The 16,349-nt window shown below is 36.5% G+C and overlaps 2 protein-coding genes across 2 annotated transcripts in view; one reads left to right on the plus strand and one right to left on the minus strand.

Moving 5' to 3' along the window:
- Positions 1–742: 742 nt before the first annotated feature.
- Positions 743–11,461, plus strand: LOC107082237 (transient receptor potential cation channel subfamily V member 5-like). Its single transcript, XM_015370805.1, has 17 exons — positions 743–846; positions 993–1,140; positions 1,245–1,342; positions 1,436–1,558; positions 3,375–3,515; positions 3,674–3,772; positions 4,988–5,163; positions 5,235–5,381; positions 5,465–5,544; positions 5,634–5,769; positions 6,849–6,935; positions 7,029–7,105; positions 7,194–7,359; positions 7,752–7,818; positions 7,908–8,176; positions 8,267–8,373; positions 10,552–11,461. Exons 2-17 carry the CDS (start codon positions 1,010–1,012, stop codon positions 10,799–10,801), a joined length of 2,154 nt encoding a protein of 717 aa, XP_015226291.1. The 5' UTR covers positions 743–846; positions 993–1,009; the 3' UTR covers positions 10,802–11,461.
- LOC107082183 overlaps positions 11,239–16,349 on the minus strand; it is an 8,393-nt gene continuing 3,282 nt past the window's right edge. Inside the window, exons 4-9 of the mRNA XM_015370722.1 lie at positions 13,738–13,892; positions 13,556–13,660; positions 13,187–13,303; positions 11,875–12,026; positions 11,689–11,786; positions 11,239–11,459 (exon numbers count right to left, since the gene is read on the minus strand). Of these exons, the coding sequence (XP_015226208.1) occupies positions 11,333–11,459; positions 11,689–11,786; positions 11,875–12,026; positions 13,187–13,303; positions 13,556–13,660; positions 13,738–13,892 (754 nt within the window). The 3' untranslated portion in view covers positions 11,239–11,332. The remainder of the gene's footprint in view (positions 11,460–11,688; positions 11,787–11,874; positions 12,027–13,186; positions 13,304–13,555; positions 13,661–13,737; positions 13,893–16,349) is intronic.

Here is a 16,349-nt window from a genome sequence, read left to right on the forward strand (position 1 = left end):
GGCCATTTTGGCACATTTATCCAAAAATGTCACCAAACTGTGCCAAATGTGTTTTTTACATCAATACTGGGGGTTTGTTAAAATTACGAGGTCACGTAGCAGCTGGACCCACCGGTGGGTCCGTAGGGTTTTAGGGGTTAAGGATACAAAAGAGGAGAGGTCAAGAAGATCCAACTAGGAGAACAAAATCTAATCCAAGATATTATTGATTCCTGAGGAGAACTCAAAAAAAGACTGAATGCAAAAAAGAATCATAAACATTCTTAAGTTCTAAGGGTTTGTAAACCTATCCAACTACGTTATTACATATTTTCTTGTAATCCCCTAATTCATCTGTTTTTTTAGTTAATTAATGCAACAGAAGGTGATATATGTCTCTCTTTTGTTTGCCTTATACTATTACATTATAAAAAACTAATTTTGAAAGAAGTGGGAACACTCTATAGTGACTAGGAGTTCAGAGATTGGAGGCAGCGCCCCTTCACTCCCAAATACGCTAAAATATAACTGTAAGTTCAAATCAGCATGATGAAGGCGTTCCAGGTCAACAAGCAGGCTGGAGCTTAAAGCACAACTTTCTCTGTGGTATTTGAGTGACCATCTGGTAAAATCTACCTGCTCATTACCACCTCACTGTCCCTGCCTCACCTGTTCACTCTCCGCCCATTCATTCCCAGTCCCACCACATGTCTCCTCCTCTTCCTTTCTGGGGTGATATATAACAGGAAAAGCCACAGGGATTCTCTCCCACTCAAGGATATTTCCAAAGTGCTGAGTCCAGATTTTTAAGGTTATGACTGAGGAGCTATAAGAGAAGAGGAGCAATTTTTTTTTCTGATTTTTAGGGTAAGCTGAACTTTCAAATTCCTAAAGATCTTGTCAGTTTGCGTTTAAATTTAAAATAAATCCCAGATTAATTAAATACTTTGCAGGTAGGAACTCAATCGGTTATTTTTGGAAATGATTAAAATCTTTTTATATCATTCTTCCAGCTAAAGACCAGGAGTCAATGTCTCCGTCTCTGGCTAGATCTGCTCCCAGTGAGCTCAACCATTGGTGGAACCAGCTAAGGTTTCGCCTGCAGAACAAAAAAGGATGGAATGAGATGCTGGATGAAACATTTCTCTACTACACAAAAAAGTACCTGAAGCCACTAAAAATGTGTTGTTTTTTTATCCAGAGAGAAGATAAAATTTATATGCATTAAAAGCAAAATTTTTTGTGTTTTTCCTAATATTTTGCAGCATAAACGACATTCCTCTCTTCTATGCGGCTAAAATCAACAGTGCTGGTTGCATCAAGAAGCTCCTAAGCTGTGCTTCCACCAACATATTTGAGAGAGGTAAGAAAAATACTTCTTCTAAGTAAAAATCTTTCTGTAAGCTTTTATCTGTCTTATGTCAGAGTTGATGTCAAAATTATTGATATAACTCAGGAGCCTTAGGAGAGACGGCCCTACACGTTGCTGTGATGAATGACAACCTGGACGCTGCAGTAGCTCTGATGGACGGAGCTCCTGAACTCATCAATGAGCCCATGACATCTGAGCTATTTCAAGGTTTGAGACTGTAAACACAGCCAAACACCTGCACATTACCAAAACGTCAAAATCTTAATATAAAAGGAAGTGAAACCAATTAATATGTAACTTGATACAAAATGGTTAGAGGAAAAAGCAAGCAAACTGCAGACAGGATCTTTAGATAGAGGATATGATTCTGCTTTTAAGTAAGAAACATTTTAAAAGAGGCCAGGTTAAACCTTTAGAAAAGAAAAGTTTGCTAAAATGTTCTAAATGAAAGAGAAACTATCCAAAAATTAGTTTTCACAGCCTCTTCTTTAAAAACAAGAAAGAAGTAAACAACGAAACCTGATGTTTCATCAGCTGAGCTCATTGAATGAGTTTCAACTGTCTATGATAACAAGGCCATTGATATGCAGATTGGGAGTGAAAGCCATTTTAGTTCAAAGCTTCACTTCCACCAAAGGTATAAATGATCCTCACTGCTGACCCTGCTGGAACAGCGGAATCTTAAACATGCATCAAAATCACCAAAACCTTCTGTGCTCTTAGAAATTGTTTCATTTGTGCACATTGTTGGGAATTACCTGGCTAATTGAAAGGATAACCTCCGTTTTTAAGAGAAAAGTGGTTTAATTGGTAGGTTTTTACCGATCTTGGTAGAAAGGTTATTTTTAATTTAGTGTCAATGTTTGCTAAAAAGGTTTCAGGCTAAAACACTTAAAAAATCTAATTTCTTCAAAAGACTCCCTAAGGCATTGTTCACAGTATGTCAGCATTGAGTAAAATCCGTATTACTTCTTGGTTAGAATAATAAACATGTAGCCACATAGAACAATTATTCATAATTTTAAACTAGTATAAGCTGTTGATTATATAATGAATATTTGATATATAAATACTATATATAATTGCTTTACAAACAGCAGCTGTTATTTATAATGTATATGTAAAACTTTACTATTGTATTGTGGAAACTAAGGAAATATAGAATAAATTCGTATTGAAACACCTCCTGCAATAGCAGCTTCCTTTTAACCGCTTATTGACAGAGAAGTTACAGCTCTCTGTTGTTCTAATCTTTATAGTGCTGCAGAGGTGTTACAAATTGCTATAAACTTAGGAATTATAGCTTCAGCAGCTAGCCTGAAGTCTGCAGCTTAACAGAAATGTTGCTTGTTAACTTTGTGCTTCCCCTTTAGTTTCTTCTAAGTAACTTTTTGAAAGCAGAAATTATTCTAAGAAGACGGAAGGAAAGGGGTTACTATTGCAGCCAGCTGACTAGCAGTGCAAAGCAATAGCTGGGGGAGTGCTAAGTAACTTCATTTTTTAAGCAAAAACATTGGCTATTCAACCACTTTCTCCTGCATCCCAATAAAGCAATCTAAAACAATGGAAAGTAATAATTTTAGTGGTCACACTATGGTGTATATACAAAGGTGTATATGACATTTTGCTTAACTATAACTGACACATATTTTACTTTTCTTACTATTTAATTTGGAAAACAACACAAAAGTTGAAATATACAAGTCTATGAAAGTAAAAAAGTAGAAATATTTATTTATTTATTTATTTATTAATCTGTTCAAACTCTGTTGCAGTCCAATTTCATTAGTGGTACTCTACAGGACAAACATGTCCAGTTTACAATAGAAAATCTACATTAGTCCAAATTCAGTTCAAGTCATTTGGTCATTTAGTCAGATTCAAATCCAATTACATAAAACCCAATGGATAGAGAAATAATTACCTAGATAATTAAACCTTTAGAATCAAATGTCCTGCCAACCTTTCTTTAATATTTTGCCAATTTCTAAAGTTGGTATGATTTTGTTTATCTCGGCCACAGGCATTACTCCTCTCCACATTGCTGTTGTGAATCAGAACCTCAACCTGGTTCATCACCTAATCAGCCGCGGAGGAGACGTAATCAACCCTCGAGTCACCGGTCTGTATTTCAGGAAGAGGATAGGAGGACTTTTGTATTGTGGTAAGTCAGCACAATCTTACAATAATATTATAAAAGAGATGCATATTTTGGAGGAGTATTTTTTGGTGTCTGTGCACATAAAACTGCTGTGTTGTTTTGCGATATGACAAAAAAAAACATCTAATGTATTTTTTTACACTTTTGTGCTTGCTCTGCAGGTGAGCACATCCTGTCTTTTGCTGCTTGTGCTGGTAATGAAGAAATCATCTCTATGCTGATTGATGCAGGGGCAAGCACCAGGATCCAAGATTATCTAGGTTTGAAGTCCCAAATAATTGAATTATATAGTAACAACAACGTTTTAACTAGTTTTTAAATGTAAAACAGTAAAGATGTGTTTCAATGCTACCCTAATTCTTCATCCTCTTAAGTATGATCACCCTGAACACTTACTTTCACCTGTTTGTCTTAATTTAAATGACTTATGCTGACTTCCCACAGATTGCTAAAGAGCTTTGCCAAGTTAATAAAAAAGAATATAAAGAGGTCTAAACAATGATTTCGGACAATAACACTGGAGTATAAGTCATGATTCTCACAGACTCTAGGATTTCTGTAAAATAAAGCCTACCAAGCCTATCTCCTTCAAGGAGACATACTTTAATGTTTATTTGCTTTTATTAGGTAGGAGAGACAAACTCGAGCTCCACTTGCAACCTAACTTTCTACAGCCATACATGCAGATCTGTTGAAATATAAAATGAAACTGAAACCCCTTTAGACTCAGAGGACTATCTAACAGATATTTAAGAAGTTAAACCCAAGTGCTGTGATGGAAATAAGCTTTACAAAAAGCAGCGAAATCTCTGTCATTTAAACAGGAATGAATGAAGTTATATGGCTGATATATTTCCCATGAAGGTTCAGGGAATTATGAAAAGCTCTAACATTCAACCTGATGATGTTTTGGGTGTAAAATTAGTTTTATGGTAGAAAACATGGGAAGTGAGTTGGCATGATGGACCCAAATGACCCTGGTCCAGGGGCAGTACTTTTTATATTGCCCTTAACCCAAATGTGGTTTTGTTGAGGAAAGTTTTCTAGAAGAATCTTCTAGATTTACTGAGATTTCAGTGCAAACATTAAAACTAGTAATCAAAGTAGGTTAATCAATGTAGCAAGTTGTTGCTGGGTACATTTTCAATTATTTAATTGTTTTATCAAATCTCAGGTTTAGATTAAACTGGGTGTAATATGTATTCATTTCAGTGGTGGCCCTAAGGTTAATTAAACTTGCCAAAATGTTATTTAGGAGATTTACTCAAACAAAAATAAAGCAAAGAATTTTTATCTGTTTTTCAACATCTCAGGGGTAAAAAAAGGTAAAATTAAAAAAAATAGTAAAATCTTTGGTTTAGTCTGGATATTTAATCTGTAGACGTAGCATCAGACAGAACAGTGTTTAACATATTTTATTGTATTTTTTTATGTTGCTGGGTTCACATTTCATTTACATGCATCTCATCTTTTAGGAAACACACTGCTTCATGTTTTAATTCTGCAGCCCAATAAGACCACAGCCTGCCAGGCCATTGACCTCATATTGGCCCGTGATGCAGAGCTGGACCAGTCCATCCCTCTTGACATGGTGCCCAACAACAGAGGCCTCACACCTTTCAAGCTAGCTGCCAAGGAGGGAAACATTGTGGTGAGTATGGAGCACAGTGACAGGACTTCAAATAAGGCTGGAGCAGGTTTGACTCTCCATGTTTCTCTCAGGTGTTTCAGCACCTGGTTAATAAGAGGCGTGTCGTCCAGTGGAGTCTGGGCCCCTTGAGCTCCCACCTGTACGACCTAACAGAGATCGACTCTTGGGCTGACAGCATGTCAGTGCTGGAGGTTATAGTGGGTAGCCAAAAGAGAGAGGTAGAAAACAGATACAATTTATGATTTAATATGGAGGTTATGGTGAGGAAACAATAACTGATTTGGTCCCTTGTTTTTCAAAGGCGAGGGGAATCCTGGAGGTGACTCCTGTGAGGCAGCTGGTCAGCCTGAAATGGAACCTGTATGGGAAACATTATTTCAGGTGATTTCTTCTTTGTGTGTAGTTTATGATAAATGTAGATAATAAAGCTGTGTTTTAAACAGTTTTTGTTTCCACCTGTCCTGCATCAGATTGCTTCTGTTCCTGTACCTCCTGTACATAGTGACCTTCACCCTGTGCTGTGTCTTCCGCCCTCTAAAGGATGCTGATGGGAACTACACAGAGACAGACCTGGACAAAACCATCAGGGTTCAGAAGACACTAAATGTGGGTTGAACTCGATTGTTGCAAACATTTACAGTTTAATTTCCTCCCACACAATTAAGAGTTTTCAACATAAGCAAACCTTAATAGTGTACCGGTAGTTACATAATGCCTAAAGCTTAATTCAGTAGCTCTGGCAGTATTATCATAATATCTGTAATAAAAACGAAAGAAAAACATTTTAAATCTCAATCACATATAAAAGTTCTTTATATAAATGCAGGATTTCACTCAAATATTAGGTTTTAGAATCAAAATGGGAAGAAAAAGGCAACTGCTGTTTAGATGGGTTCACTTTATATGACTTAGTCAAGAAAAGCTACAGTTCTGCAGCAGTGAAAGAACATTTTAACAATTAACTACTTCTTCCTTGAGTTTAAAAATCTTTTCATAGTTAAGAACAAGATCAATTTTATTTTGTTTAATGTTTTAATTTAGACATGGTATTTGGTATGATGTGGATTTTCTACATTTTAAACAAAATTACCTTCTGTTCATTTAGCTTGCTCATAGAATGTCGGTAACAGTTTTAAAATGGATTAACTGGTTTCCATAATCTCTCAAAATGTTTTAAGTACATTTTGATTAAGTATATCAGGAGGGGTTTCCAGTGTAAAATTTCTGTTAAATGACTTGTGTATGAAAACCCCCAAATAAGGGAACTGAAATTATGGTTATTCTGTAAAGAAAAAAAAATCCTACATTTTATAATAACTGGTCTTGTTTTAAAAAGTGCAAACATTTCACAATTAGCTATAACCCCTAAAAATCCAAATATGATAAATATTACCTAGGGTGTTTCTTTTATATATATATATATATTTTTTTTTTTATTCATTGAGCTGTTGTTAAAATATATATTTTGAGAACTGAATATTAGTCTCTGTGTGTAATAAATAAATTGTTCCATTACATTTTCATGCATGTGTATTCAGGTTGCTCTAAATATGTGAATCAGATCAAGATGTTAATGAATTGGTATGAGGGCACCATATTATGTTCCCCTTTTCTCCAAATATTTCACTTGGATCTCTCAACTATTCAGTTAATCAGAAGAGTGTATTTTCCTGTCCCTGCTTCAGGACAGTTATGTGACTTATGGGGACAGTGTACGGCTGGCCGGAGAGGTCATCAGCGTCCTGGGAGCTTTACTCATCCTGGTGCTGGAGGTTAGCGCATGACTCATGTTCTATCTTTATGCTTTTATGCAACAGTTGTGTCTATTAACAAAAATATCCTCACCGACGTCATTTTACCAACAGATTCCTGATATACTGAGAGTTGGAGCCAAGCGTTACTTTGGCCAGACAGCACTAGGAGGACCTTTCCATGTTATATTGTAATTATAAAAACTTTTACAGTGAGACACAAAAACATAACTTATATGAATATTGTCTAATGTTTCTGTTGCTGCTTTTTTTTTCCAGAATAAGCTATGCTTGCTTGGTGGTGCTGCTGTGTGTGTTCAGAACCTGCGAAGTGCAGGGGGAGGCCGAGGTTATGGCGCTGTGTCTGGTTCTTGGCTGGTGCAACGTCATGTTCTTCGCTCGCGGGTTTGAAATGCTCGGTCCGTACGTCATCATGATACAGAAGGTGAGAGAAAAATTTCAGTTATTTGGTTGTGTTTCTTAAACCTCATCTGCTCAAACATAAAAGCTCATTAGTCATGATGATGAAACAAATTTTATGAGAAAATCTTTAGAAAAAGCTGCAAATGACTTAAATACACAGAAAAAAAAAACTCTAAGGGAATGTGTGAATCAAAGTATATTCATGTCTTTGATTGGCCAAGTCAAAGTCCACACCTGAATCCAGTTTATTATCATTTGGCAAGCCCCCAAAAAAAGCATCTTATGATTTTATCATTTTGGATTTTCATATTTTAATTTGCAGAACTTAACATATAAGAGATATTGACAATGCAATACTGTTGCAATATGAAAAGAAAAAGTTTTTTTCTTACACTTGCTCTCATTTCCTCTTAGATTATATTTGGAGACCTGACAAAGTTTATGTGGCTGAGTTTCATTGTGCTCATAGGCTTTTCCACCTGTAAGTATTTATTCTTGGCTGTTTGAAAGGTTTTAAAAATATTTCTATATATTTTTTTCACCTAATGGTTTTTCTAACCCTTCTCTTAGCTCTTTGGATAGTGTACATGACCCAAGATCCCAATTCCCTCCCTGCATACAACTCCTTCCCCATCACCCTCTTCTCCCAGTTTGAGCTCAGTGTAGGCCTGATTGACTTGCCTGTGGATCACACCTTCATAACACCCCCCATCGTCCATGTGCTACATGCCAGCTTCTCAGTTGTGTCTTACATCCTGCTGCTTAACCTGCTGATTGCCATGATGAGCGACACACACTGGAGGGTGGCCCAAGAGAGAGACGAGCTCTGGAGGACTCAGGTAGCTGTTGCGTGCTTGCATGTCATCACCCTGTCAGCTTTGATTCAACACTGCTGTGTCATTGTTACAGCGGGGGTGTTTGTTGTGCAGGTTGTAGCCACGACTCTGATGCTGGAGAGGAGGCTTCCCCGCTGTTTGTGGCCTCGGCTAGGCGTGTGTGGGCTCAGCTTCGGCCTGAAGGAGCGCTGGTATCTCAGGTAAGAGAATGTGGTCCGGCCAGCTGAGACTCAGATCTCAAATGCAGATTATGAAGGTCAATGGGCTATAAAGGTAAAAGACCTGGTATGGACCATTTAAAAAAAAAAAAGGAATAAAAAAAAAAAAATCTACAAACAGATCTTTATTCAGTACAGTGTTTATAATTTTTAATGATGGCTATAAGATCTGTGAAAGAGTAGCCAAGGGAAAGTCGTTCTCCTAACAAACCACATATGAAACTCTGTAAACATCTTTGATTCAGATGAGACCAGAATTTAACTTTCTAGCCTTCTAAAGCAAAACAGCATGTGGTCGAAAGCAAACTAGATATATCATCATGTATAGCGTCCCTATATGAAATGTGGTGCTACAGCAATTCCAGATAAAAATCTGTTAGAATCTGCCTAAGACCAAACAAAGGGATGGGTGTTTACCCTCTAGCAGGTCAACGACCCTTAAAGAATATGTCCAGAGCTCCAAGGAATGATGCAGATAAAAGCATCCAACAACCCCACAAATCGATTGCAAAACCTGAAACAATGCAGTTTGCAGGCGCTTTCCACTCAGTCCAACTGAGCTTAAGCAATTTTTCACAGACAAATAATAATAATAATATTAAATCAGACTATAGATGTGATTCTATTCACATGTTTGAAAATAATAGCGGCTTTTATTGCAGAGGTAGGTTTACCTTTCAAAACCATATTTTGTTTTTTTTTTCTGCCTCACAATAATGTATTTTGTGTTGCTGTTTCTTTAAAATCCAAGTATAATAAATAATGTTGGCTTAGAAAAAAATAATTAGTTCTAGTAATTATTGTGAATGAGACAAAAGACAGAAACGTCATTGTAGCATTTGAATAAAACAAACATTGAAAATTTCTACATGGGCTTTTATTTATTTGATAAGGAAACCTGATGTATATTTTATTATACTGAGATCTCTAATAATGGGTTTCATAAATTCAACAATATATTTTTGGTATTTTTTTTATTTATATTTGAATCTCTGCCTAAATACAAGAGTTTCTGTTTAGGAGGAAAAATTAAGAATATCGAACTTTATTAAAATTTAAAAAGGAAAATATACACCATGAATTCATGTAGGATTTAAAAAAATCCTTTGGTTTCCAGAAAGTTTGCATGAAAATTACAGAGAATCGGTATGTCCCTGCATTTTTGTTGATTTATTTGACATATGAACCAGAATTTTCAGATTTCAGAATTTTTAAAATAAGGCCTTGTTTATTTGTTTGTTTGTTTTCGACAAGACATACCCAAACCACATGCTCTAGATAGATATGACATTCCTGAGGGATAGAAAGAGTCTTGAAGGTTATCTTTTCATTTATTTCCTATTTATTTTTTTCCTATTTTTTCTTGCTAAAAAAGGAAAACATACAACTTTTATAATGTTGTTTAATATTTCTGCTTACTGAAGCACTGCAGCTAACACAACTTTTAATAGTAAAGCTCAAACTTGTCAACAAATTCAAAATAATTTTTCACATCTTGTCCTATTTTTAAAGTTATTACTGGTTTAAATTATATAGAAAAATTCAGTCCAATGAAACTAACTCAGTTAGGATTTCTGGGTAATTATCAGTACCAAGTTTAAGGAGCCTTTGTAATGGATGCGTCCCATTGCGCTGGCTTATATTATAGAATAATGGCATTAAATCACCAGCAGAGACGAGAGGAGAGTCCAATAATGTTTAGCAGTCTTATCGTTTTTCCTGTTGACATTCACATTTGCTGCGATAGGAACTCTGTCAGTCAAACCATAAAGACAGTTTCCAAGTAAACTACATATATCCCAAATTTATCAGAGTTTTTGAATACTGCAGCCGAGTTTGGGTTATTATTCAAAGCAGATTGCATCAACAGTACACCGTTGCTTGCAGTGTCTTATTGACGTTGCAGCAACCCATAAAATGAAGCATGCATCGAGTAAAAAGAAAATTCCCTTTCAACAGTGAGAAAATTTTTTGTTCATTGTGAACAGCCACTTTGAACAGACTTGGAGAAGTTGAGCATTAAAGAAGAGTCAAACTATTGAAAGGGGTTCAAATTAGAATGATTTTTTTATATTTTTATATTGAAAATGTGATCTCCAATGCAGAGTGTATTCTGATTGATATTGCAGGATATCATTTAATGATGTTTCTGTTCTGCAGGGTTGAAGATAGAAATGATCCAATGATGCAAAAAATGCGACGTTACGTCAAGGTCTTCTCCAGTCTGGATGAAAAGGAGGGGAATGAAAAGTCAGACACAATGAAGGAAACCCCAATGCTTCGACCCAAAAACAGAGGATATGGCAACAGGAAGGCACAGGCAGGTTGGGAGATGATTCGTAACAGCGCTTTAGGTTTGGAGATGGAGCAAGAGGAGCCAGGGGAGATGCAGGACATCAGATACGTTTGAAAAGAGATTCTACCTGATCAAAATCTAAGCTGTTTGAAGAAATGGACTTGAACATTTATCTCTTTTATGTTTTTCTTTGTAGTAAACTGTGCAATTATTCCTGCAGTATTAAGCAATAGAGAAGCATGTTATTTTTATTGCAAATATATATTATAAGAATATATGTAGCAGCAATATATGCAGCATAAAATATAATGAAAGATCCACCTGTCATAAGAGAAATAATTTTTTATACGAGAATAAAAGATTGTTAAAATAAAATTACCAACATTCATTTATGAGTCAGCAGGACATTTATTTGTAGTACAAAATATTAAAATATCTAAATTAAAGCTGGTAAAAGCAAATATACTGATGTACAAACCATAAAACTCAGTAGTAAATATAATGTGATGTCATACATTAAATTCAGGCCTTAAATGTAATATTTACACTGTCTAAGAAGCAATGGATATGATTGGAGTATGTCATGCAAACTAAAGCGATTATCTGCCTACTGAGGAGAGGATCTTTGATGAAACCCAATTTCCTTCAGAATTGCAGCTGACAGATGAAGTAGGCTGAAGCCAAACAGGAAGCCCTGCCCCAGTTCTTCTCAACTGGACCATCACTGTAGAGATAGGCACAATCTTCGTTTTGTACAGGGTCCATCCAATAACTGCCAACATAGGAAAAATGAATGTTAATGATTAAACTGAAGGAATATGAAGATTATTTTTTTTTGGGGGGGGGAAGTAATATATTGTGTTGTGGCTCTCTTTGAGAACAAATGTGAAATAGAACCAAAGCTGAAAGGGGAACTTTGTTCTGAGGTGTTACTGTTCTTTTACTTTTCCACATATGCTAGGAAGGAAGGATTTGCGGTCTAAGATATTCCACAAAATCACCTCTGCTGCAGCGCATTACTGTTGACCCAGTTCCATGTGGCGTTATGAAGCCTCAGTCCAATCCAGTACTTCAGATTCCCTTTCTGTGTAAGAAATTTCTAGAGCAAAAGAGGAAAAAAGGGCTGATTTGCACTGTGTAAATGATAACAAACAAACTGCTTGCAGTGTTAATTATGGGGGATTCACCTGAACATTCTTGTTGGTAACAATAGCCAGAGACCCTCCACTGGCGCTGCAGTTCTTCTGACTCTCAAGCCAGGTCAGTCTGGTGGTGGAAAGAAAAAAACAGGACCTGCCATAGGTGAGCCACCCTGTAGCACACTGCTGGCAGCCAAAATCTACAAGATAAGACAAGGCAGGTAAGTTAAAGACAGCTGCAAAGCTTAAAAACGTTTACCAAAAATAATAACAAAATAATATGGTAGTACATATGTGAAGATATAGATTTTCATGATCCTCAGAACTTTCAGAAATGTTTCTATAAGCCTTGATGTTTAGCAGGATTTCCCTTTCCAAATATTTTATGCTTATAAGTCATATACTGTATCTATAAATGCAAAAGAAAAGTTAGCAAATAAATATTTAAATATCTATGTGTGCAAAGAAATAACAATGCAACATCACCAAAAAGATTGACATTTCCCTGAGAAAAAAGGAAGTGGTGACATTATGGTGGCTGTCAATTCTCTTCTAGTATGGGTTTTTGCATGGGTGGATGGAATTCTAAATATGAATGAATTCTGAATATTAATATAAATAAAGTCGGAAAGTAAATTTGACAGAAAATCTGATCACCTTAAGAAGACTGTGGATAACTGATGTCCTCAAGATCTTATAGAACCTTTGAAGAACTTCAGCATAGGAAGAGCTGCTTTTACCAATTCATTATATTTGTGGTTCTCCTGTGGCGCTGTATAGTGTGTATTTGACCATATTATAGTATGCTTGTTCATAGTCTCAGTTGATAAAAATCTGAAAAACCTGGATTTAATTATTGAAAGTTAAGTGATAAACTGTCAAAGTTTGTCCAAAAATTACCCAAAATTACTAAATGTCTGATGACAGAAAGGCTCCCACAGCATTGCTATCTGCAAAAGTACAGAATGGTGATTGTGGTTGTAGAAGCAGCTCAAAAGGATTTTTAGATATTGTTTATCTATTTCAGATGTTTTTTTTTTTAAGGTTTGAGACTGTGTCCTTCACTTGTCTCATTTACCCTTTTTGTCAGGGGCATTCTGCTTTCATGGTCAGGAGGAAAAAGTGAAAAGAAAAACAAAAACTTGAATGGCTGCTTTGAATGTTTAAAATTAAAAATAGACAAAAAATAAAGAACTAAGAAGTGATTCAGGTATGGACCCCTACGCAGCTACAAATAACTTAATTACTTTGCCTTTAAAAAAAAGCATTGTTTTAAGATTTTAATTGAGAAGATTATCTTGAAACATAAAAAACGTTCTCCAAAACAATTGTAAACAATGCAGAAAATATTCCTCCTTACGCTTGAACGGAATGTTTTGGTAGCGGTCCTGGCATTCCTCAATGCTGCATGCTGGATCAGGACACTGTTGGTCTTCAGATCTGCCATTTCCTGGGCAGACTGTGGTTGTATTTTGGACTACAAAACAGAGCACAGTGGGCAGGCTTGTAAGAGCAAGAATAATGCCCTCAAGCTGCATCTCTGCAGCTTGCAACATTCTGCATGGGGGATTTATTATTATCACCAAAAGCTGGATCAAAGGAATGAAATGTTGCTTCACAAACCCTGCAAGGTTTTGACTGTCTGTAAAACTCAAATTATCTGCTTTAAATCTAGAAGAAAAGGATTCAGATGCGCGTTTGTTGCAGATACATGGTGTCGTGTACTCACGTTTCACACCAAGTATGCAGACCAGTATGAGAAGAATGAGACAGACAACTGAGAGGATTAAACACGGCAGACGGTACAGTCCTGCATTCCTCTCAGCCTGTTTGCCTGGAGAGGAAAACCAAATGTCAGTGAGCACTACAAAGACCACCATCAGGACCAAAAAAAAAAGACTCCTGCTCTACCTTTTTCCCCCTCCAGCTCAACCGATAGTGAGCCTTCATCCGGTTTCTCTTTTTCATCCTTAAAATAGCTGCGCCAAAATTTGATGTACATGGGGAATACTTTGCTTCTGTAAGTCAGGCAGCTTGTTTGCTCTTTTCTCCTCCTGCTTCTTGCTCTGCTGACTCAAGCCAGCCTTTGGTGCAGTTTAAAGAGCCCTCCCTCCTACCCTAACACCATGACAACCCCCAGTAATCTCTCTATTATTCAGGCTGCACAGAGCTTGTCCTTGAATGCCCTGTACTCCTCTACGAATGAGAGAGTATCCGTGTTTCCGGTTTGGCCATCTAAATGAGATCCATTGTTCTTACTCTACCAGCAAAGTGAGGTCCAGTTATGATCAAAGACATTTGTTAGGAAATGTTTCTGGTCCTCACAAGCTAGTTTGCCAGGGGTTAGATTTAGGGCTAAGGTGGGAATTGAATTTAGTTTTAAGTAAGGGTTAAGTATGTCCTGGTAATGGTTAAGTTAAAGGTATAGTGGAGGATCTTTGGGAATTTTTGAAAAGATCCGCCCTCTCCACAAAAATGCACATGCACAACCATGTACCCACTCATACGAGGGAAAGGCTATTAAATGGGTGCGAGAGCATTGCCAAGCCCATTTATCCTCGTGCACGCTCTAAAAAGTTGCTGTTTGCATTGCTCATACAGGCTTACTTTACAACTGAAGATTTGCAATTTTTCCACTATGTCAGACTCACCACCGGTAAGTGAAAATGGGGACGAGCACGTAGAACGGGCTTACATAAACATATCGTGATCGATAGTTAGGAGGACCACTTATTTTGATGATCCACCCGGAAAAAGAACATCCTCCACTATAACTCCAAAGGTTTTTCTCAGGGTAAGACCAAAGAAAGGGATTAGGTCAAGAGGCTTTATTTAACGCAATGAACTGCTCCATATTGCATTCAATACCAAAAGGCATTGGTTCATCCCTCAAATTGAAAATCATAAAGATAAATTTAAAAGAGCCAGAGTGTCTAAACAGTCAGTTTTAAGGGGTGCTGACAAGAGTGTTGATAACAGTAGGGTGGCTGAGTTTCTGTAAGCAAAGATTTAACCTGTTCAGCAAAGAGGGTTTTCAATCTAATTTTTACCCATAAGATATACAACAAAATAATTCATGAAGAACTCTGCAGTCATTAGGCTTTAATGCAGACTTTTAGTAACTGTGTAGATGTGTAGACGTAACACGATTAGCAATTTATCCCACCAGAATTTCATGAGCTCTCACCCTGTAGGGGTTTGTGAAGAACTCTGCTCTAAACTATTGCATTAAAGTGTTTCAACTAATTTCATGGCCACAGGTCTATAATATCCAACAAGTGGGCATCCAGAGAGCCTCTACAAAGAGTTGTGAATTGGGTTGTCCACAGGGGCTTCATGCATTCCACTGTGGTACTACGATAGGACACCACTTGTGCGATAAGTTCAGTCCTGTCATTTCCTCACCAGCACCACTTTATTGCAATACCACAAAGAGTCAGCTGTTAATAGAGTCAGGAAATGATCGGCCATGTTAAATCACAGAGCGTGGTCAATGGATGCTGAAAGGCATAGCTAAAAGAGACCAATGTGCTTGTTGCAAGACTCATATATATCTAAATATCATGCACCTTTGAAAACAGCTCAAGACCAGAGCATAGCAAGCTTTATCTGATGTGTTTCCATGGCCAAGTAGCTGTTCCATGTGCTAAATGTCAAAGTGCAATGCAAAGTGTTGGATGTTGCGGTGTGGATCCACTGGACCGTGTAGCCATGGAGAAATGTTCTGTAAACAGGTGACTCCAGAGTTTGGAGCAGCCAAAATAATAACATTAACCATCTAACATTGTATCAAATGTGAAATTCAAAAATGGGAGATAATGGTGGCAGTGACACATTTAATGATTTTATTTTGAAACAAATATATAATTTTCTGCCCATTCCACCTTCTAAAAGGTATTCTCTAACTTCGAGAAACTATCTTGCCATGGGACAAAATGGCGGGCTTCTTAAATCATCTATGTTAATTACTTTATTTAAATTGACAAGAATTTCAAGAGTTCAACAGCTTAAGCTCCATGGCCACCAATTCTTACATTTAATAAAAGCTTTAAAGTTTTTTTTTTTTTTAGATTTAGATTAAAATGTTATTCAAAATGATTCTCTAAATAGGTTCCCTCTTACATAATACTTTCTGTTTCCATTCCATCTTTCCAACCCCTCAGTCAGCTTATAAAGAAACTGTTTGTACTTTAATCGCCCCACAAAATAAATCAAACATTATTTTATAATTACATTTGCTCCTTACAGTTAAGCACTTCAAATCGAAAAAAAGAAGGCTATGTAAAAATTGTGGTGTTTAAAATTTGTCATGGAGCTTTATACTTTCTTCTTTGTTTTTTTTAGACTCTTATCTTTTTTCTTGTCTTAATTTTCTAATGATACTGTCATTTCAATCTGAAAAACTCACACAGAGAGAAAAGATAATTAGAAGAATTTATTGATAGAAAGTATAGTCTTTGGCGCTCAGACCTCGGCAGGAACATTCATGCTGAATTATGCTTTAAGATGCACGAGTAGATAAA

Source organism: Cyprinodon variegatus, unplaced genomic scaffold, assembly GCF_000732505.1.
Source record: "Cyprinodon variegatus isolate N-32 unplaced genomic scaffold, C_variegatus-1.0 Scaffold48, whole genome shotgun sequence".
NCBI classification, from domain to species: domain Eukaryota; kingdom Metazoa; phylum Chordata; class Actinopteri; order Cyprinodontiformes; family Cyprinodontidae; genus Cyprinodon; species Cyprinodon variegatus.

Excerpts from the sequence above, each read along its gene's own strand:
- LOC107082237 (XM_015370805.1), top strand. The coding sequence starts at position 1,010 with ATGTCTCCGTCTCTGGCTAGATCTGCTCCCAGTGAGCTCAACCATTGG. Across the intron at positions 1,141-1,244 it reads TTTCTCTACTACACAAAAAA|CATAAACGACATTCCTCTCT; the intron begins GTACCTGAAGCC and ends AATATTTTGCAG. Across the intron at positions 5,545-5,633 it reads TATGGGAAACATTATTTCAG|ATTGCTTCTGTTCCTGTACC; the intron begins GTGATTTCTTCT and ends GTCCTGCATCAG.